Raw genomic sequence first — 22,004 nt, 5'->3', positions numbered from 1 at the left:
AGTGCATGCTTTGTCTCTCCCTGCTGGCCTCACTGTGTAACTACAAATCTTCTCCAGTGGAGATGCTGTATCTGTGACAGTAGCTGTGTCAAGAAAGCATCCATACGGCTGTCACACCACACGCTTTCTTTTAAAACTAAATTATTATATTAAGCTGTTTTAAGTTTGTGTTTGCAGTCTTAAGTTATTTTACTAAAACTAATGCAAATTAGAAATTTGAGTCAGTCTGCCGTTGTTCCTTGCTCTCTGCCAGTTTCAAATTTACATAAGTTTGTGGCGCACACAGCATGTTGTACCCAAACTTAATTTAGTGTCTGTCACTTGCAATTAGCCTCTATCACATTTGACTCTGGGGTTATTCCAAGTTTATCCAAATTTGTCAGTTTTGGAACCACGATGACAACTAAAGCTGGACTTCCTGTAGAGTGACAGTGTCCTTCCTGATCTGCTGTAGCTGTTATATTAAACAACATTTATTTAGGTTCAGGTGAAGTGCAGTTGAGTTGGATCAAAGTCCACTAGACGCCACTAGAGGGCAGCAATTTTAATCTCACCCACCAAAGCTGCTACACAGTAACAAATTAAAGTATCCTTACATCGTCCACAACTGTCTGGTATGGTAGTTTAAACAGACACGTATGTTATAATGTTAGTAATTAAATAAATAAAACCACTTAAAATCATTTTAAATGCAGCTCACTGCCTGTTCCAGAGCGTATCCTCTTGGATGTGTCATGCTTCATCAGTTCAGATTGATTCAATAACAGAATGCATTGTGAAACCTTGAACTTGCTTATGTATTACATATGTGTGTGTGTGTGTTTGTGCTCGTCTGACACAAGCCTTTATCTCCGTTCATGTTGCCTTTTTAGATCACTTTAAATGTTGACATCGCCAATACAATGCGTCAACAGATTATGTCTAATGCATTAAAATGTCTGTATACATTTAGAGCATGTCTAGGGAAAAAAGGCACATACCTCCATTAGTATATGCTCAGGAGGCAGAAGTCTGCTTTAAATGCTCAATGTTTCATGTCGTGTGGTGGTGCAGGCGACATGGGTTTAATTGTCCTGACTTGTGGTATCTATTTTAGGAACCCAGCAGCCAGTAAACACACAGCGCTGTAATATTTGCTGCGTGTTTTCTAATGCATGCTTTCACGAGAGATGTCGCCAGGGTGGTGTTTAAGTAGGTGTACATTTTGGAAGCAAGAAGATTTTTGTTGTGATTCTAATCTCTCTTAATACATTTACTTGAACTTTAATTCATATCTTCAAATAAACAAGGAGTCTGTGTTTTTTTCCAGCATGTGTGGATTTAAAAATGCTATAAACAATATTATGATTATTGCAGATGTTATCCTGCAGTTAAGTTTAAAGGTCAATCCACACAGGTTGTGGCATAAACAACTTTTTATTTTTTTTCATGTAGAAGTTCATCCAGCAGACGTGGTGTTTCATTCAGTACAGTGCTTGGCTCACGTGGAGTGTTGTTGCAGGTTACAGGTGTATGCTGGTAGTGAACGTGTGCTGCAGCAGGCCAGTCTTGGCAGCATGGTGAAGGCCCAGAAGTCAGCTGGGAGGAAGAGCTCTTACTGTCTACGAAGACAGGTACTGAAAATAAAAAATAAAAAAAAGAAAGAAAGAAAACAATGGCAGCATCTCTCCCTTCACAGTCAGATTATGAAAACACACTCATTTTATGTTCAAAACCACCTGTACAACCCGTCCTTAAAATAACCATCTTCATATAGTAGCGCTATTTTTACACCACAAGTGTTAGGGGTCTGTGTGTTGGTGTTTCACACATGTTGCACTCTTTGCATGTCTGACATATGAAGATCAAAAGCAGAATGAACATTTACTGTGTGTAACGTGCATTTTGCTAGTTAGATTCTAAAAATGGACAGTATCATGGAGCTGAATCCCAGCTTATAAAGATATGAAGTTAGGTGCAGGAGCCCCCACAGAGTTTCAATGCTGGTGTTGGTGGTGGTGCAGCAGATGGAGTTTTTCTGGGACGACCAAGAAGAGGTGGACACAGGGAAGAGGAAGAGGCAGAGTGACAGATTTAGAACAAAACTAAACGGGGACTAGCTCTGAAAGTTTGCGAGCAAATAGATAACTGGACAAAGAGTTATGATGAAGATATGGAGAAGGGAGTGATTCTGACAGCGTGGGAAAGTGGTAGAGATAAGAAAATCTATAAAATCACTGTAGAGGAAAGCAAGCAGAACGTCCTTATTGAACTTTCACTTAAAGTTGTAGCTCATTCTCTGTGTAGACCGTAAGGATTTGGACACATCTGTTCAAGATAACTAGCTGATATTTTGTTAAAGTGCAGAGTCTCATGTTTAGTTCCAGTAGGTTGACATAATAGAGGGAACTCTGTGGAAGATGGAGACATTGGACACAGGATTTAAGTGGTTGGAAGTAACTGGACACACAGATGAATTCAGACTAAACCATAGTTAGTTTTCATCCCGTAGACATCAGCACAATCTTTGTGTTGTCACTTCTGCTGTGAACATGTTTCCATCCAGGTTGAGATCAGGTGACTGACTCCACGTCTTCACACTGAAAAGATTTGGTTGATTTGTCTGTGTGTTTATGATTGTTATCATGCTGTTTTTGAGGCTTAGGGGGTTTCTTCTTGTAGTGAAGCCTGTGGACAGTTGTGTTGTTTAACGTTTTCAAAGTTTTTGTCATGGTGACCCACATTTTAGTTTGTAGCGTTGTCTTTTTCTGTCCCCTCACACTTTTCAAGTCAACCAGTTGACACAAAACTCTGCGTGTTCGGAATCTGTAACACATTATGTGTGTGTGTGTTGCACAGATGGCCTAGCTGAGCATCTGCAACATACTGTTGAGATATTTTTGAGCCCCTTTGATTGAGCCGTGTAACGCACAGTGTGTGTTTGCACGGTGTGACACGGTGTCCGAGTGGCCCACTTGTCCTGCGGTGATGTGCCGTAATGTGCCTAATGTGGAGTCATTTATCCCTCTTCAAGGGCAGAGCAGGGACACAAGGAGTTAGCGAGACAGACACAGACGGAGAGAGAAAATGAGGATAAATTGGTGGGTGGGAGAGGGGAGAGGATTGGAGACTAGAGGAGAAAGAGGCCTGGTTAAGAGACACGACTACACACAGACGCACAAAAACACAACGCATAGACAGATAGACGTGCGCACACTGAGGAGTCGGTGTGAAGACACTTATCTGCTCAAGGGTGGCTGTGTGCGACAAGGTTAATGTGCCCCTACAACATCTCTGAATGCTCGGGAGACGTGACACACAGACACGCACACAAGGCTGTTATGACCCCTCATTCCACCCAACAGCATTTATTCAGCCACAGACAGCTACTAATTTTATTTGTAATGGACTCTCTTTTGTCCCATTTATTTATTTATTTAGCTAGTTAACAGAGCTACGTTCTGTTTCTCAAACATCATGGTGCAACTCTCATGTCTAAGTTATTAAGACTACATCATTGGTGTCTTCTGTGTGAATGTTTATAATGTATAGATTTTAAATAGTCTTGGAGCTAATGTTGGTTCTGATCTCACAGAGCGTTGGTCAGACAGAGATGGAGGAAGTCCAGCTCCACTCGGACACCCGGCACCCGCCCCAAGAAGGAGACCAGTCCTCGGACCAAATCCACCTCCGAACCTCAGCATCGGCTGAGACTCTGTCGGAGAAGAGTAACCAGACGGAAACACCAGCAGACAACCAGGAAAAGGGCGACTCCCAGTGCAAGCCTCTGTGGAAGCCCATTCCTCCTCTGCTGCCTAAGACCGACGGGAGCGGGACCACTGAGACCCGGGACCAGAGCTGCCAGACCGAGCTACAACAGACCAGTGCCTGTAAAAGTGGTCACAACACAGGTGGGTAATGTTTTCTTGCTCCTTTGATTCATCCATTCAACCCACAGGTTAAAGAACAGTCAGCCTCCAATGTATCTTCACAGACAGAGAGCTAGAGTTATGCTCCCTGTGTGCTTCAAAAAAAAAAAAAAAAGAAAAAGCTCGTTTTCACAGAGAAAATGGCAGCTGAAAAGAGGAGCTGCCTCCACTGTACACCGCTGCTTGAATCTAAGTTTATGAAATGTTGTCTGTTTGGATCTTGTTTTATTAAATTAACTTATGTTGTTTGGGGGAATTCGGGTACGCTATGAGTCATGCACCACGTCCTACTTTAAGAATAAAAACTCTGTTGTTCCACTTAGTAAGTAATCCCCTTTTCTACAATGAGTTATTATGAAAATTTGGGGAATTACCTTTACTCTAAGAAGTTTTTGGTTGGATAGCTATAAAAATGTGAGTGTCCCGTACTGCACATATGCTGTGATTACTTCCAGCTAAGCCCAGCTCTTTGGGAGAGGATTGTAAAGTGTACCAGGAAGGTGTCAAAGCCTCAGTCATGATGCTTTAACTTTCACTTTCCTCCTGCTTTCTTTATAAACACATGTAGTCTCACATTTAAACTCATAGTAAAGGAAACTTTCACTGCTCTCTGACTCTCCTGCAGACGGGGGGTGGAGGTCGGGCTGGGGTTCACTGACCTGCCCTACTGGCTTTGTAACAGCTTGACTGGGGGAGATGTGTGGGGGGGATGGTGATGAGGAAAACACACCCTGTCGCACATAAATACATAATCTCCATCTCTCCTCACGTCAAAGGCTCTGACACAGTTGTCACTCACGTTTCTATTTCTCTCTGTGATTGTGTCAGTCTGTTTGCTGCTCTTTTTCTGCCTTCTGTCTGTCTGTCTCTCACTCTATCGCCACATTCAGACAGCAGACGTGCGCATGACGTTTGTGTAGTCGGGCTCATGTCGGTCTGTGTCGTCGTGAGACAGCAGTCACCCTGCTTCACCCGGATGAAGTTGACATGGACAGTGTTTCATCAGCGTGATTGAAATCGTCCTGATTAGACAAGTTAAGAGTTTACACAGACTCTTAATTAAGGATCTAATGAGAAATATGTGTTTGTAACATCCAAACATCAACTTTTAGTGTTTTAAAGTTCACTGAAGCTGATGGAAACACAATAAAAGAAGTAGTTTTCACAGTTTATTTAGAAGAAGATGAGGTCAGGGCCATGTTTTTAGTGGTGCTACCTACATCAGTTCAGGCTTCATTCATCTTTTCAAGAGCTTGTGTGAGCAACTCAAGACAAGAAAATTTGACCTCCAGGTTTCAGCGCCTCCTGGAAACCTGTCATGTCATCTGATGTTTACTCCTCATGAGTCAAATATGCAGAGAAAGAATGGATTTATCCACTCAGGGAGAGGAACTGGCATCATGGCTGTTTGAATATCAAAGGTTTGCACCACCCCTTTCATTACTGCTGAATGTTTTTTCCATGCAGGCTCAGTGGGATAAGTCTGGTCCAATAGACGCGTCTGTATTCTGATTATTAGTGTCCAAGTGAATGCAGCAACTCTTCCAGAGACTCTGTTTTGTTATGAGTAGTTCCTCACAGATCACTGATAAACCACTGTTTCTCTCTTTCCAAATACTCTGCTGAAAACTTAAATTATGTTTGGCCCTGTTTGTGACAGGGTTTATTTCCATTCCATTCCTGATCATGGCCAGCACAGGTTTAACCCAGGCCACTGTGTCGGTTTGGACTATTTACCATAGAAGCCTTTAAAACTCAGCTCAGCTCAGCTCGTAGCCTCGTCATCCGACAAGACATATCTCCATATTGGAAATAACAAAACTACAAACAAAACTGCGTCTTGTTGAGAAACCGACTTGTTATGATTCACAAAACCCGGCATTACGTTCTGATCGACCATCAATGCATTTTGACATAAATTGTAGTTTGTGGGCTGTAATTTATGTGCGTGCTCCAAAAACCAAGTAAACACTGGACATGTGTCACAGCTGGAAACACTGACAGCGTTTTATCTGGAGCTTTGTCCCAGTCATTGCTGTTTTTGTTGTAGCAGAAATTATGTTCTCCATGTCTTCTCCATCAATATAATAAATGCATTTCAAGTGATTGCAGTGTTTGAGAGTGTAATACTCCTGTTCCTTTGGTGATTTGCCCTCTTCTGTTTGTATATCCATCTCCATAAAAAGTAAAGACAGTATTGTTGGGGAAATTAATGTATTTTCTAGAATGAGTCCACATTTATGTCAAAACAAGCTGTGTTTCAATTAGCTTGTATCAAGAGTATAGGCACCAAATCCCACTTCTGCTATTTAATAAACTTTTCATACAAAGGAAAATTCGATTTGTTTAACAATGGGACAAACAAAAGCCTGTTTGTTATGTTTTTTTTTTCCCTTCTGACAGATTTTGAAGACAAAATAAACCTCTAATTGTAGAAATCGCACATATTTGTGTGTCGCTGTGCAGCGAGAGCACTAGCAGGACATGTCGAAGATCATCACGGTTTACAAGCAGCCAGGAACAAGAAAGCCTCACAGTATTAATGTGACAATCAAGAACTTAAAAGTAATAAGCAAAAGCAGCTTAGTAATCAAAGGGAACAGTGAATCCCAGCGGTCACCAGGATTGCGTTTTTTTCATGTACCCTCTGATGATTGAGCTCAACCAAAACACATTTTCAAGTCCACATCAATAAATTTCTCCCTGGCCACGTTCCCATTTTGGCAGTTAAAGCGGCTCTTTGTGAAACCCGAGCGGGAATATAAATCCCAATACTCTGGCCAGTGTTAAGATTAAGAACGCAAATTTGGCATCATCGCGCCTCTGTCTCTCGCTGCATGTTTTCCGTCGGTTGCTGTGTTTTACGCCAGTTTTCCAACGATATTCAGACCACCTCGATCAGAACAGACTGGAGTTTTCAGTAAAAGTGGTATAAATGTTTGTTAATCTCAACAGGAAAATTAATTAGGAGCTTTCATTTCTTTCTGGTGTTGCACTGTCTGACAGTGATACTAGCCTGTGCACGATAAGCACTTTTTGTTTCAGCTCCTCAAAATCTCTAGGTGATGCTGTATTTCTCAAACACTGTCATATCCTGATGTAATTATATGCTCGCTTTGATCAAATGCAATCCCTCCGTGTCTCCAGGTCTCTGCGTGGAGCCTGGCGATCCTCCTCTGCTCCAGCAGCCTCTGCAGACCTCCAAGTCGGGGATTCAGCAAATAATTGAATGCTTCCGTTCAGGTTTGCGTCTTCTCATTGTCTCTCGTTCCCCACTGATTTACGATCTACCGTCACTGCTTCCTTCCTTCCTTCTGAATGTCTGTTTTTACAATGCGCCGCGCCAAAAAAAGAAAAAAGAAAAATGTGATCAAATCCCTGGAATGTGGCAGCCGATTTCCCTTTGAGGAGAATAACACTATCCAGCATAATCGTGTTTAACAGAGGCCTCCAACAAATTAGTAAATTATGTGTTGATTTAATATTCTCTCATTTAATCAAAGTTATAAACTTGTAAAATGTCAGGTAATTGTGAACCTGCATATTATTATATCAACTATCTCTTAAGACAAAGGCAAATCACTAGAAATGAAAAGCAGAGGATGTGTCACTTTTGCTTTGAAAACTATTTCAATTATTCATCAGTAAGTTGCACCAAGTAGAAGATTATTTTTCTGCTGACAATCATTTATCTGCTCTGTTTGAGCCAGAGTCGTTCAGTTTACCCCAGGGATGCTCCGATACATCGGCCGAACATTGGTATCAGCCGACATTCGCCTCATTAATTACCATCGGCCAAAGAAGATGACACGACCGATGACAGTTTGCTTGCAGATTGTCTTTTGATTGGCATGTTGCACGAGCGCTGTGTTGAAGGAAAACCCTTTCTCCCTCTCTCTCTGTTTTTGAGTTGCAATTGACGAAAGGGAGCGCGCCGCCCGCGCATTTTCCTTGATCAGATGTCAGTTGTGTGGTGGAACTTTACAATCTCAGAGAAAGAGTCACCATATTCAGTTTGCAATACATGTGCCAGCCATATTTCTAGAGGCGGTACTGTAGGAAAGTAGTTTAACACATCAAATCTCATATCCGACCAAAAACGGACAAATGACGAAAGTTCCAACCACCTGCATTAAGACTGAAGCTGCTTTTATAACGCTGCGGGACATAAACGCTGTGACCTACACACGTAGCCTTCACAGGTGTGAGTCACTTATACTTATAAATCTGGTTCACTCTGTAAAAACACCACCCAAACACTAGTCGGTGCATAGAAAACTGTCTACAGACGGCGTCAAAGCAAAACTAATAACTGTAATTTTGTTCTCCCATTGCTTTTACATTTACACTTAATATATTATATTTTGGGCAATTCAGGTACTAAAAAAAATCTTCTCTTTGTTCTCAGGCCAAAACCAGTGAAATCAATTTGTTGGGCAATGTAATACTGACGATTTTTTAAGTAATTTTTAAGAACTTTATGTGAATTAAAGGTTATGTTAAATGTTTAATTGACTTTAAAGGTTGTTTCATAAATTTGACTGATTGAATTTGTGCTCATTGGGATGACTTAAAAATAGTTAATGTGTAAATAACAAAGAAAACAAATCAGCCATTGGACAAATTGTTATTTTAAACATCTGTATCGGTATCGGCCCAGAATGTCACAATCGGTGCATCCCTAGTTTACCCTGAACGGCTTCTAGCCTTCCTCGGCTGGCGCTGGTTCCAGGCAGGATCATAATATTATGGGGTCAGAGAGGTTGTCCCCTGCTGTTGTGCTGGACTCTCTTGCTGCTGCAACACAACACGATTGCATCTTAACTGAACCGGTGGCAAAAGGCTGACAGATAAATTGTGTGTGTTTTGTGTAGCTGTGTGTGAGTGGACCTTTATGTCGCTGAGGCACAAAGTTTAAAATGTCTAACTAGTTTAAGTCAAACTGCCACGCTACAGACAACATTTATCTGACCTAAAAGACCTAGATAAAAGTGCATTAACGCCACCATCTGCCTCTGCTGCCTAACTAACACTGGTTACTTATTGTAACTCTAGTTACTATGAGTGAAAACATAATACTTTGCTTCACTTGACAGCCTATTAAATCCTTTAAAGTCTGGACATTAGAGGCTCATAACCACAAGGCCTTAATTATAGTTCCTAATTTACAGAGAGTTTTATCAAAATGAAACCGGTTCTAACCACCAGAACACAGCTTTTTAACAACGACAAGAACTTGAACTTTTGTGCAGTGAATTGTATTACTGCCTTCACATCTCACTGGTTTCTAAGTGGGGCCATCAAAGCCAATGGAAAGCATTCCTTCTGACATTTTACAGTGTACTCTATATGTCCGTTGCATTGTCAGTGAAAGCAGTGGAGCTAATCATGACTGCTCTTCTCCGTCTCACAGGTACCAGCCAGCTGAAACACATGCTGCTGAAGGAGGTGGACACCATCTTCGAGTGTAAAATATGCCGCAGTCTGTTCAGAGGCCTGCCCAACCTCATCACACACAAGGAGTACTACTGCCTATCGCGGCTGCCTGAATCAGACGGTTAGCGACGCAACACATCCTATACACTCCTTTAAACACGTCTCAAATAAATATACATTTATAGTCAAAGTTAAAAGTCAGAGAAGAGCTGAGGATGTGAGAATAAAAACTAGAGACACACAGTGATTCCCTGAGCAAGTCAGAGATCAAACTTGACTCCAGTTTGGGCTATAAACACCACACACATACACTTTGACCAGATTCACTGATTTCTTCCTCGAGGTTTCCTCCCACTCTTTCACACCCCCTGTCTCATCTCGTCCGTCTCTGCACTCACTCTGTAACATATTCCATATAAATGAGTTCCCCTTCCTCAAAGTACAGTCCCTTGTCCATTCTCCTCTCATAAAAATAAGAGACGAGCCTTTGATCTTGCAGTATTTGTGTTTTCATCAGTGTCTCATTAGCCACAGTGTGTGCGCCCGTGCCTCTGTTCTTCCAAGAAACGACAAAGCTGAGGAGACTCTTAAAGTAATTTCTCTGTTACCTATTGCTCATCTCCTTCCAAAAGAGAAATCAATTCCAATACCAGCAGTCTCCATTACTGTGACCGCCCGTTATAAACTACTCTTAAATTCATCTGCTCATAGTTCTCATTATGTTGTTATTTGCACCAATGACTTGTTTTTTCTCAGTCGAGAGTTTTTTGAAAAGCTGGTTTGATGAATAAGTAAACTGGTGTCTTATTTTCCCCATTAACGCAACGTGTAGTTATTATTTCTAGATAAATAAAATGTTTTTTTTTTTCCAAATTGAAACTCTCCGATGACAAATTCACTACAATCTTTTTTTCTTTCACCTCTGCCTCTATCATAAAATATTTTGTCGTTCTCATTTATTCAGTTCACAAACAGAGTCATAAAAACCTATCTACATTCCAACAGTATTAAATGTTTTTCCCATTGCCATTCATTTGGAAATTATAGAGAAGTGGTGACCGTCCACTGCTCTGTGATCTTGTCTGTATAGACTTTAAAGCTTTTATCTGATGCCTGGGCACAATTTAACACTGCATGAATGCAGGTTGAGGTCCAGTGCATTAGTTAGAGATACTTTAACATGAGGCTTTTTCTGCTGATGCACGAGCTCTGACTGTCTGGTTTCACTTTCTCTTTTAATATACCCCCCAATAGGTTAATGCTCAAGGGTGGTCACGGTCACATGGCTATGTAGTAACCACACATGGACACTTTGGGACGACAAACCTGTGTCCTCTTACACAGTTCTCATTGTTTTTGCAGCAAATGCTTTTATTACAGATTCATGACTCTGTCAAACATCATGAATCAATAGTATTGATCAGATGCTCCTAAGCTACACAAACATTGACTAAAAAATAGACCTTTACCCATAACCATGGTGTTCGGTGCTGTCTTTACCGTTGCAGGTCCACCAGGTGACGACAGACAGAGTGTAGCCATGAAGGATTTACTGGACGCTATATATCCCAGGTCGGACCAGCCCGACTACGTAGTGCGGCTTGAGCCCATCCAGACCACCAACAAGGCCGTGTTCCAGTACGTCACCACAGAGGAGGAGCTGGCCAGATATCCATCACACACAACTAGTGCCAGAGAGAGCCCGGTGACCTGGGAAGGAGAAGATCCGGTGGAGGGTGTGGACAATAACCAGGCCAACCAGCCCGGTGCAGCAGAAAGCCACAGCAGCACAGGACACAACCAGGGACAGAGGAGATGGGAGGCAGAGGAGGAACCTAAAGAGGAGCAGCCACAGGCTGAAGACGAGGGCTCCAACAGTGGGGTAGGAGTCAATATGTAGTATGATTGTATATATCCATGAACTGGTTTTACTATGATGCTCTGTTTGTTAGCGTTTGTGATGTTGAGTATCTTCTTTGTCTCATTTCCATCCAGGTGGAGGATGTGACAATCTCCTGTTGTCTCTGTGGTCAAGACTTTAACTCACGCCGCAGCATCAGGCGGCACTGCCGCAAAATGCACCAGACTAAACTGGAGGAGCTCAGAAAGTTCACAGAGACACGCACAGTTCCTACAAGCCTGCTCTCTATGGTAAAAGGTAAGGATTTATACAGCTATTTAAGAAAAACATCATCTAATTAGTTGATGTTTTGCTTTAAGAGTGAATTTGAATTATTATTTTTATTATTTTTTGATAACGTTGGAGGTCGGCCAAGAACTCTCAGCACACCGACTGGAAAATCCTGCCCAGTGTGCCTCAAAACCTTCGCCACCAAAGCCAACGTACGCCGCCACTTTGACGAGGTGCACCGAGGTCTGCGACGGGACACCATCACCCCCAGCATTGCCTCGCGCCCCGGCCTTCCCTTTTCCCTGGAAGTCACGCCTCCCAGGAAGAGCAACAATGCCTCTCCCACACGGAGCCAGAGCTCCAAGTCCACGCCCGTGAACTCTAAAACCACGCCGTCGAATCAGAACCAAGCCAAACCCGCGAGTCCAGCCCCGGCCCCATCACAGGCGAACTCGGCCTCATGTCGCTGCACGCTCTGCAAGAGGAACTACAGCTCTCAGGTTGGTTTGTTTGAGGTTTTCTGGCTTTTAGTGTCTATAAAGTCGTGTTTTCATGATTTTATCCGTGTGTGCGTTTCAGCTCATGTTGAAGAGACACATGCGTATAGTCCACAAGATCTACAGCATCAAAAGCAACAAGTCTGCCCCCACGCCGACCGCTGCCCCTACGACACCCACTCCCAACAACAGCAGCACTAACCCGGCCACTAGCAACAGCGTCAGAGTGAAAGAGGAAGCAGTAGAGCCCTCAGACGAAGACGACGATGAGGAAATCGACAGTAGTCCAGCGCCATCTCCGAGCGACAGCACCGGGACAGCTAAAGGAGTGTCTGTGGTACAAAACGCGACAAAGGTGAAGGAGGAGGAGGCTCCGTCAAGCCCAAAGGTAGCATCGTCCTTACCCTCATCATCCTCCCGCGGGGCCAACACGTGCAGCGGCAACGTGGCCACCAAAATGACCAAACTGTCGGTGGGCTTTGACTTCAAGCAGCTCTTCTGCAAACTGTGCAAGCGACAGTTCAGCTCACGTCAGAACCTGACGAAGCACATCGAGCTGCACACGGACGGCAACGACATCTTCATCAAGTTCTACCGCTGCCCCCTCTGCCGCTACGAGTCCCGCCGCAAGCGGGACGTCCTGCGTCACGTGACCGTCGTCCACAAGAAGTCCTCCGCGTACCTAGCCAAGATCATGCCCAAACTGGAGAGCAGGGCGGTGAAGAGGCTGGCGGAGGCCGTCCTCAGCAGCACCAACAAGAGGACGGGCACCAGCGTCAAAGAGGAAGTGAACGGACGACACGCCTCGTCGTCGGCCTCCTCCTCTCCTTCACCTCCCGTCACCAGAAAGCAGGAGTGCTCCACGGCGGGCCCGCCCCCGACGTCAGCCTCCACCTCGGCCACCCCTCCCCCCGCCCCCGTGACCCGGAAGCAGCAGGAGCCGGTTTTCACCCCGTCCCCTCCCGTCACCCGTAAGCAGGAGAGACAGCAGACGCACCAGCACCGCCCGGCCAGCCCTCCCCTGACCCGCCGCAGCGAAAAACACTCACACCAACGCAACTCCTCCTCCGGCAACCAGACCCCTCACACCCGACGACACGACACCCAGTCAGAGAGCAGCTCGGAGACGACCTCCACCGAAGTCAAGGTGACCAAGAACTTCTCCCTCCACGCCTGCGACCAGTGCGGACGAGCCTTTGCAAAGAAGGTATTTGATTTGAGATAACGTGAATCTTTTGCAGATGTAAAATGACGCACGCATCAGCATAACACTCGAGCGTAAATGATCTCCTGTTGCTTTTTTCTCAGCTGTACCTGGAGTCTCATAAGAGAAGCCATCGTAACGCAGCGACCACCGCAGCCAACCGGAGGAAAGGAGTCAGCACCCGCTCTAAATCCCTGGTCTGGTGAAGCACACACTGTAAGAACACACAGGGTTTAGCTGCAGCACAACAGCCCTCCCTCTTCATCTGTCTCTCATCGTCTCAGTTTGTTTTTGGCATCAGATTTCCTCCTGTCTTGTTTTCTCTCTTGACCCCTGTGGTACATTCAGAAACCACACAGAGAAGCTGTTGAGTGAATTTGAGCCGGTTCATGATCTGACTTCTCTGCGCCAAGAGAGGTGTGTTTATGTTTAGACGGAAAGACCGGTTCCTCATCTCCAGCCTTTAATCGGCTCTTCTGCAAGTTTATTTACTTAGTCTTGAGCTGCTTGTAAAAATCCAAAAACTACATGTTCACTGACTCCCATGGTTACCCTTCCCTCACCTTCAGGTTGTTTTAAAGGACTTCCTGATTATCACACATTCACAGTGTTATTGTGGCTCAGATAATGGAACAGTGTAGAGTCAGTGCTGCTACAGCTGCTTTAAGAGGGAAACATGGTGTGAGTTAACGCGTGTTCACTGGTGCGTTGGCTCAAACTATAGGAAACAGGTAAAGCTCCTTCAGCAATAGTCTGTGTACTTCTTGGTTCATTGAGTTTGCTTTTAAAACCAGAGACAAAAACTGGACGTAATAACTCTCTGATTCTTATTTCAAATCAAAAAATGAAAAGAAAACAACCTCATTATGTTACCTAAGACTGAAAAGCAAAAGTTAATATTAATTTAATGACCTAATTAATAACTTTGTTTATTGTATTTTGAAGACAAGGCAAATACACTGGCAAATATAATGGACAAGAAAATAATACATAAATGAATCAATGGATAAAAGAAAAAAATACAAAAATAAAATACAAATAACACTGAAATCAGTTTGTGATTTCATTCAATTTATTTCTCATTCTGGTCCAAATAATTGTAAAAATATACCAAATTTTCCAAAACTTATCCAGTTTGTTTTTAGTGAAATAACATATCTTTTCAAGTTCAGCATGAAGTGTTCAGCACTAAATGAACTTGCTGCTTCTCCAAACACAGAAGACAAACTCTCAGTAGAGTTGGTTAAAGTCTAAAATTACATGTGAATATTGTTCCAGGTCATCGACTGCTGTAAAAAACGTCATCGTCGTCTTCTTCACCTGTAAAAACGTTCAGTTTTATATGAATCAAATATCGGCTGTTTTCTTGTTTAATGTGTTAAAAGGACAAAAGATAAATTTACTTGTTTACCATATTTTGTTTTTTTGTTTTGCTTTTTTTTTTATTTTGAGTCTAAAACCAACTTATAATGCAGAGAAGTTCACCGACCAGGAGTAATGCTGAACAATAGATCAGAAACTTATTCATCTACTGGATGATCTGTGTCTCACTCTGCTCCATCTTCTTCTGTTTAGTTTTGTTAAACTGTTGTTTTGTTTTCCTCTCTGACCTTCTTCAGCTTATTCTGGTCCTTTTTTTATTCTTTGTTTTATTCACACCTCTCCCTCTCTTGTCTGTCTTTTCCCTCACAGGTCGCTGGGGACAAAGAACGAGCGAGCCACTAATAACATCAAAGTAAATCAAAACGTTCACTTGGAAAGGAACACAGCACACACAGGGAAGAGATGGAAAAAAAAACATGAAGGAAGCAAACAAAAGGAACAATGGACAGAGGGGTGAAGTACGGAGGGTTTTACTATCCTCCTTTTGCTTAGGAACCAAAAATATTGTTGGAATCTGACGTTGATGTATAGTTTAACTGCTGGATGGCGGCGTATTTACCTACTGCAGCGTGTGTGAATATGGATGTATGTGCAGATGACTGACTGACTGACTGACTGTGGAGGTGTGTGCTAAAGAGAGAGGGATTCAGAACTGGATCGTGGCCTCCTGACACATAAACATACCCGCGTCGTTGGCTATTACACTATCAATTCATTTTCAGTGTGCGTTAGAACTCTAACACGCACCGCCCGACTGAAAAGCCTTTTTTATTTTTAACTTTCCATCTTTATTACCCCGGTGATTGGACCACTGTCGAACACTGTTGCCCCTACAGGCACAAACTCTACGACTTCACGTCTCCAGAAGGCTGGATGCTTCGCTTTAGGATAGAAAGTTGACGTTGTTTCCTGTTCATATTGAAAAGTAAACGAGCCCCCTGTCTGAAGAGCAGCCTGTCTGGTCTGAGTCCAGCTTCAGAGGTTTAAAGGGTACGGTCAAAGAAAGAGAGATACCAAAGTAGCATTTCCAGTTTTATTAGTTTTTTTTCTCCTCACATTTCTTTCTATTTACTGTCTTCTCTGCTCGTAGTCAGTGTTTCCTTTACTTTGACAATACCTAGTTTAACCTCTATTTATTAACCAAAGTTTGTCCAGCTTTCTGCACCCACAGGGGTACGATACGAAACAATACGCTGTAATATGATCAAATCCCTTATGTTAAAGCTTTTTGTTCATTTTCCTCTAAATATGAACTATTTAGAAATTGAACAGCTCAGTGAAGCTCTGAACTCACATTAAATGTAGATCATTATAACTCCCTGTATGGTTCATGTGTCAGAATGAGACTGTGAGGAGCTCTGTGTGTGTGGATGGGACAGGTCTGCCTTAGAAACTATAACTGGAAGAGTTTATTTATTGACCCATCCCCAAAAACAAAACTCAAGAACAGAAGAGTCTGAGCTGCAGGTTTGGACTGACAGTGCTGATCACAACCAGCCAAAACGAGGGAACTAACTCTTTAAACCTTAAAGTTTACATTTAAGCGTTTTAAATTAACTTTATGAACTTTTCTTTCCATTTTGTCCGACTAAAAGCTGCATCAGTTCCTTTGAAAATCAGCTTTTTGTTTCCTCAAACGGAAGTTTGTGTTTGTGAGGTAGCGGCTCCTGAGTGAAGGTAGTCTTTGAAACACTGGCACACGATATAATGACTGAGGAAGACCAAATGTAGATACTGTACGTCTTAATGTCCAAACAGAAAGCCATGAAGTGGAACAAAACCAGAAAAGATGCATAAAAAGAAAACACAGAAGACCAAACTTTATTTTTCTAACTGACGCCGTGTCCAACAAGGTCTTGACAGCGTGTAAATATGAATTCATCCTGCTCGGATGCTTATAAATAATAGCTATAATAGTCACTATAGTTATCGATTGTGTTGGTTGACCATAAGCTTCAGACATGTCCTTTAGTTACCGACTGAGGAAAGTTTGTGTTGTTCCGCCATTAGTTTTTGTTTTCTTTGAAGGAGGACAAGTTTTTGTTAAGAGGAGCAGAATCAAACCTCAAGAAACGTTTAGATTATTTTCTTTTTTAATCTTCACTCTTCTTTCATCATAAGTTGTAATATGTTGTTAACTTCTAGAGAACTGGAGAAGAGTTAGAGAAGCTTTTCAGATGTGACGAGAATGTTAAAACCCAACCACTTAACAAATAAAAAATGTTCTGCTTCAAACCCGGGTGGAATTTTCTGTGTTTTTTCACTTCGATCACTTATGTTTGTTTCATTCGCCTCCTCAGACAGAATAGCAGCAACTCGGTAATAAACCGTGTTCAAGTGGCCTAAATACGAGGAAGAAATCACTTCACGGTTTATTATGTTTATTATTCAGCCATGTTATTGTCAGATAATAACAGTAGTGCTGAAAATCTATTTAAAAAAACAATGAGCCACACTATTACACATCATCAGGCCCTGAAATGATCATCCAGTGCAATTTATTTTCATGCTTTTAATCTGCTGTTAATACAGTTAATATGCTGTCTAGACTGGTTCAGAGTGAGCTGCCTGGTTTTAAGGTGTTGCCATGTTGAGCTACGTCCAGAGAAACAGGATGTATTAACAATTAAAACTGTCAACAAAAAGTCTGGACCGACAGACACGACTATAGGCCAGAGAAAAGATTTATTCTGTATAAATTCAATCATTACTAAATAAATCATCACCTTTGTGATTTATTTTTAATTTTTGTAATAAATATATTCTCAATATTTTTCAGTTTTTTGAAAAACCTGAAAAAATGACATGGGTCGTTATTTAAGAGGGTGCCAATACTGAGACTGATTTAGTTATTGATTTTTAAATCTCACATATTTTAAGGGATTGAACCTGAGTGGAAATCAAAGAGGAGGTTTGGACTCTTCAGATTGTTATAAAATGGATTTTGCAAGTAAAGTTGACCGATTTGAAGTTTAAGTTGTCTTTAAATCCTATAGATAGACCCTGATTACCTTTAAAAACATAAAAAGTAAAAGTGTTAGTGCTGTCCAATAGGACAAACATTCATTTGAATCCTCTTTCCGTATTGTGCAGTTTAATCTGTAATCCTTAGAATTAATTTTACAAACTAAACTCGTTAAACTTCTAGATGGAAACTTTTAAATCCTCTTACATGCTTTAAAGGACAATTCATTCTTTCCCATTTTTAGTTGACACTATGAATACCCCCGGCTTGTATTCTATTTTTATTTTATTTTTTTATGTTTGCAATTACACAACGCCGTCCACGAGATGGCGCCATTGCTCTGCGCCACAAACGGGACGTGTTGCGTACATCGTCCACGCTGTCGCACGAGAAGAAAAGCGCCGTCCGCGGTCCGTCTCGATCGCCTGCTTTCTGACTCCACGCAGCTCATCAAAGTGTTATGGGATGCGGTTCATTTATCTAATTCCATTCTCCGCTAACAGCCATAGTGGTGGATAATCAATGCTTTTTTTTTATTTTAAATAAATAAATGAATGAATTGAAGTTGAGGCGATTAAAGAGTCCGCGCGCGAGTACATTCTGATGACTTATTAATGCGTGCAGATCACCAAATCCCGCCACTGTGGAAGCAATCGATCCGATTGATTGGTAATAAACTTGACAGGACGGGGCGGACTCCGCTGTGGGCGACGGTGGCGCAATTAGGCGGTGATTTGGTGCAGGCGCTCCGACGCCTGTGAACAAGTGTAGAGATGGAGGGGGGGAGGTTTGCGGCGGGGGGGTACACGTTTGAGTCGTGCGCTGTCCCTTTCAGCACCGACGACCTGGAGAGGAGCCGGAGAGAGAGGGGGGAGGGAGGGAGGGAGGGAGGGAAGGAGGGAACGAGGGGGGGCTGGACTCGGAGAATACGCTCCACTGAGAGGGCTCATGCGCAAAGTGCGTAAAGCTCGGGGAAGACTATGGATAAAAATCAGGTGGGTTTTACCAACATTATTGATCATGACTGACACTGTGAGAGGAATTCCTCTGCTCTCTCTCTCCCTCTCCCCCCTCTCTCTATCTCTATCTCTCCTCCCCACACTCTCTCTTTCCTTCCCTCCCTCCCTCTCTCTCTCTCTCTCTCTCTGTGTCTGAGATTCATTCTTGGGCTTCGTCTTCATTACAGGCAGCCTCCCTCTATTGTCTCCTTGAACAACTGCGGAGTTGATACTTATTTTCTCTTCTTCTTTTTTCCTTTTTTTCTCTCGCACCCTTAAAACCAGCCCTTCTGGTCACGACTTTTTAGTAAATGGCTACATAGATGCTTTTCTCTTCGCCCTGCGGATGATCTAATTCTCCTCAAATCCTTTTTTTTTTCTCTCTGCTGGTGTAGAAGGGGAAGGGAAAAAAGCTCACACTTGAGGAGGAGGACTGATATATATATATATATATATTCTTTTTTTTTGGGAGAGGTGGGGGGAAACTGCTGAGCTACGCAAGGAAGTTGCCTGAGGCGGACAGGGACCCCGAGGAGTCTACAGGAGAGGCTGGAGCTCCTCGCGCTCTGTCGGAGGGATTTGATTTTCTGATTTCGGAGGTATCTAAAATGACCAAAACGCTCCTTCTCCTTCTTCTTTTTTTCTGTTCAAATGTTCTCTCTGGGTGTTTTCTGTGTTTTGTTTGCAGCGTCCTCGCATTCCTCCACTCGTCTCATTCATCGCCACCAAAAAAAAAAAAAAAAAAAAAAAAAACATCTTGCAGGATTTTATTCTTTCCTCTTCTTCTCTTCTTTTTTTCTTTCTTCATTTGACATCAATCCCATGCAGTCCGTGGACGTCCCCGACGCATGTTACGCATGATTGGCGACCGTCGCCGAGAACCGGTGCGTCTCTCCGCTTTCACTGTGGATGGCACTGTCTTAATTAGGGTGCAATCAGAAACCCCACCGCCGCCCGTACACACACACACACACACACACAGAGAGAGAGGGGAGCCTATAGGGCTGCATAATGAGCGCACACCCATAGACTTTGATCTCACGTCTCGTCTTATTTCTGAACCTGTGGGCTGTTTTATTTTTTTATTTTTATTTTTTTAATCTCCAGACGCATGACTTAATCACGTCATGAGTGTTTCTTAAGAAGAAAAAAAAATTCTCTGTTTCTTAGCAATGGGAGATATCCCACATTTTTGGTTTCCACGCGTGGAAGCGATCAGAAAACGGTTTTAGAGGATGTGGAGGAATTGTGTTTTTTGTTTGTTTGTGTATCTGCAGGAGAAGAGGAGAGGGGGGTTGTGTGGTTTTGCCTAAAAAAAAAAAAAAAAGATGCTGCAAAGCGAGCGGGCGCGTTGACAGCGTTGAGAGCAAGGGGAGAGGAGAGGGGAGAGGAGAAGAAAAGTGAGGCACGAACGAGATGCTCGCAGAAACACCTACTTAGAGAGAGAGAGTGGGGAGGTGGGGGGAGGAGGAGGGAGGAGAGAAAAGAGCAGCGCCCTCCCCCGGGAGATGAGTAGGCCCGCAGAAGGAGGCGCAACCAGGGACAGAGGAGGAGGAAAAGGAGGAGAGAGGGTTAGGAAAGGAAGGAGGAAGGTAAATGCTGGAGGGAGAAGGAGCTCGGGAGGAGGAGAGGATGGAGGGGAGGGGAAACGGGGGGGAAGGTGTGGAGCAAAGTGAAAATTGAGAGGAGGGAAGGAGAGATGATGTAAGCTGGACTCCAACCAGCCATGGGTGTGAATTAAAAAGAGTGACGGGTCCAGCTGCAGCCTTGTGGGGTTTAACCCTCTTCTTCTTCTTCTTCTTCTTCTTCTTCTTCTTCTTCTTCTTCTTCTTCTTCTGAGCAGTGGGGTCCTCAAAGGAGTCAAAGGAGCATGAAAGACTAATAGTCAGGATGATTAGGGACAGCATCAGGTGTCTAGTGTCGCTTCTTTTCACTTCTCGGAAATGCGGTAACCTTCAATGAGTCCTATCTTCAATCTTCAATGAATTCAACTTTTAATAACCGCAGGGCCTCGGTTCAGCCCGGAGAGACGTTCACACTGCTCCCCTCTGGAAACATCTGAGGGCACTTCTCCCTTCCCTCGACCAAACACGTCCATGAGGTTGAAGTTCAAGTGTAAAGATGAAACAAGAAGTGAGTGTGGTCATAATGACCGGTGCCCCAAGCCTCATTTTTAAACCTTTCTGTGCCCGCGCCAAAGAAGACCCAAGCTAGCGCTGAATAAACAATGTAGCAGGTGGTAGAATGCGTTAGCAGATGAATGGGAGCCAGCTAACCTATATACCGTACAGCAGAGGCTTCAGTTGTGGCGGGGGCCGGGCTGTACCGGTGGAAACTGATGAATTAATTGGGACGGAATCAAATTAGACGATGATTCACCGAGAGCCTCACCGCCTCACGCTGAGATGAGATCGGAGCCCGAAACCTGTTTGTGAGGGGCCCCCCGAGTACTTTTAAAAGTTTTGTAAATGGTGTTTTGCTCAAAGCGCGAGCCGACCGCCGCCGTTCTTTGAAGCTCGGTGGAGACGGCGTTAGTGTGGGATTTGATCCTGGGCCGGAAGGAATAAATGGATTTCGAGATTATGATAGCATCTCGTGTGTAGTGATACAGCAAAGGCCCGGATTAACTCTGGGGAGGCCTAGGGTTAAAATACACTATTGGGAAAAAAAAAAAAAAAATCTCCTCCTACAAGAAGGGGCCTCAAGATCAGGTACTAACGCAGGCGTTGCTTTGAGGTCTGAGAGGAACCCTCAGGCTCTAGGGCCTTCAAGTAGTAGTCTACCTCGCGTGTCCGGCACCGTATTTCAGCCTGAAACGTAGTCAGGGATCACACTGTAATATGTGGGGAGGAAAATGTTGATTGAAGGTACGACTTTGAAGTTGAAAGGACAAATCCACTTGCGGGCCAGCCGGTTTCTTAAGGAAATGTTGTTTATCTGCTTTCTTTGTCAAGAGCTAGATGAGAAAATTGGACCGTTGTCGTGCACTGGTGCCCTCAAGTGAGGCTCGAGTGTTTCGCAAAAATCCGTATCGACGATGTTTAAAGTTGACAAGCTTTGTCGCGTGCACAGATGTTTTGGGAAATAGCGGAGGGCCACGAAAGTCGTTTGTAATTCGGTAATCCTTTGTAGTTTTCCAATGTTGCTGAGGTCGGTATTCCCAAGTATTCCCTCTCGTTGGCTTCTTCCCAACGTCATGGTCACCAATGGTGGCTCAATCTCCAGAAAGCAGTCTTTTAGTCTTTGTGCCAAGCTAATAAGCCCTCCATTCATGAAAGATAACAATTGTTTTTTTTGAACAAACTGCTCCTTTAACATTAGGTTTCTACTCATTAGCTCATTTCTGCTGAGACGTTATTTTTCCGAGGGAGGATTAACAAGGAGGAGAACCACGAGGCTTCTTATTAACGGGCTCGACTGTGTGAAATAGGCCACGCCGCGAGCCGAGCCGGCGTGTAGCGAGGTAAGCGGGACGACTGTAA

At 43.3% G+C, this 22,004-nt stretch overlaps 2 protein-coding genes across 9 annotated transcripts in view; both read left to right on the top strand.

Moving 5' to 3' along the window:
* The window catches only part of znf800b (zinc finger protein 800b), a 33,000-nt gene extending 16,206 nt beyond the window's left edge, over positions 1-16,794 (top strand). For 2 of the 6 annotated variants that reach the window (XM_047574588.1, XM_047574585.1), the window contains exons 2-11: positions 1,502-1,613; positions 3,575-3,890; positions 7,056-7,151; positions 9,322-9,465; positions 10,853-11,226; positions 11,340-11,502; positions 11,608-11,975; positions 12,055-13,179; positions 13,281-13,392; positions 14,869-16,794. In XM_047574588.1, the coding sequence (XP_047430544.1) occupies positions 1,557-1,613; positions 3,575-3,890; positions 7,056-7,151; positions 9,322-9,465; positions 10,853-11,226; positions 11,340-11,502; positions 11,608-11,975; positions 12,055-13,179; positions 13,281-13,382 (2,745 nt within the window). In that variant the 5' untranslated portion in view covers positions 1,502-1,556 and the 3' untranslated portion in view covers positions 13,383-13,392; positions 14,869-16,794. Of the gene's footprint in view, positions 1-997; positions 1,192-1,501; positions 1,614-3,574; positions 3,891-7,055; positions 7,152-9,321; positions 9,466-10,852; positions 11,227-11,339; positions 11,503-11,607; positions 11,976-12,054; positions 13,180-13,280; positions 13,393-14,868 lie in introns of those variants that run through there. The other 4 variants (XM_047574590.1, XM_047574589.1, XM_047574587.1 and 1 more) reach the window with 3 other exon arrangements.
* Positions 16,795-18,437: 1,643 nt separating this feature from the next.
* The window catches only part of grm8a (glutamate receptor, metabotropic 8a), a 224,571-nt gene continuing 221,004 nt past the window's right edge, over positions 18,438-22,004 (top strand). For 2 of the 3 annotated variants that reach the window (XM_047575171.1, XM_047575173.1), the window contains exon 1: positions 18,659-19,121. The gene's annotated coding sequence lies outside the window, so the exon portion shown is untranslated. Of the gene's footprint in view, positions 18,520-18,658; positions 19,122-22,004 lie in introns of those variants that run through there. The other variant, XM_047575172.1, reaches the window with a different exon arrangement.

The sequence above is a fragment of the Mugil cephalus genome, chromosome 22, assembly GCF_022458985.1.
Source record: "Mugil cephalus isolate CIBA_MC_2020 chromosome 22, CIBA_Mcephalus_1.1, whole genome shotgun sequence".
In the NCBI taxonomy this organism is placed as follows: domain Eukaryota; kingdom Metazoa; phylum Chordata; class Actinopteri; order Mugiliformes; family Mugilidae; genus Mugil; species Mugil cephalus.
The sequence above is the reverse complement of the archived record's forward strand: the minus strand, read 5'-3'. Positions and strand labels throughout refer to the sequence as shown.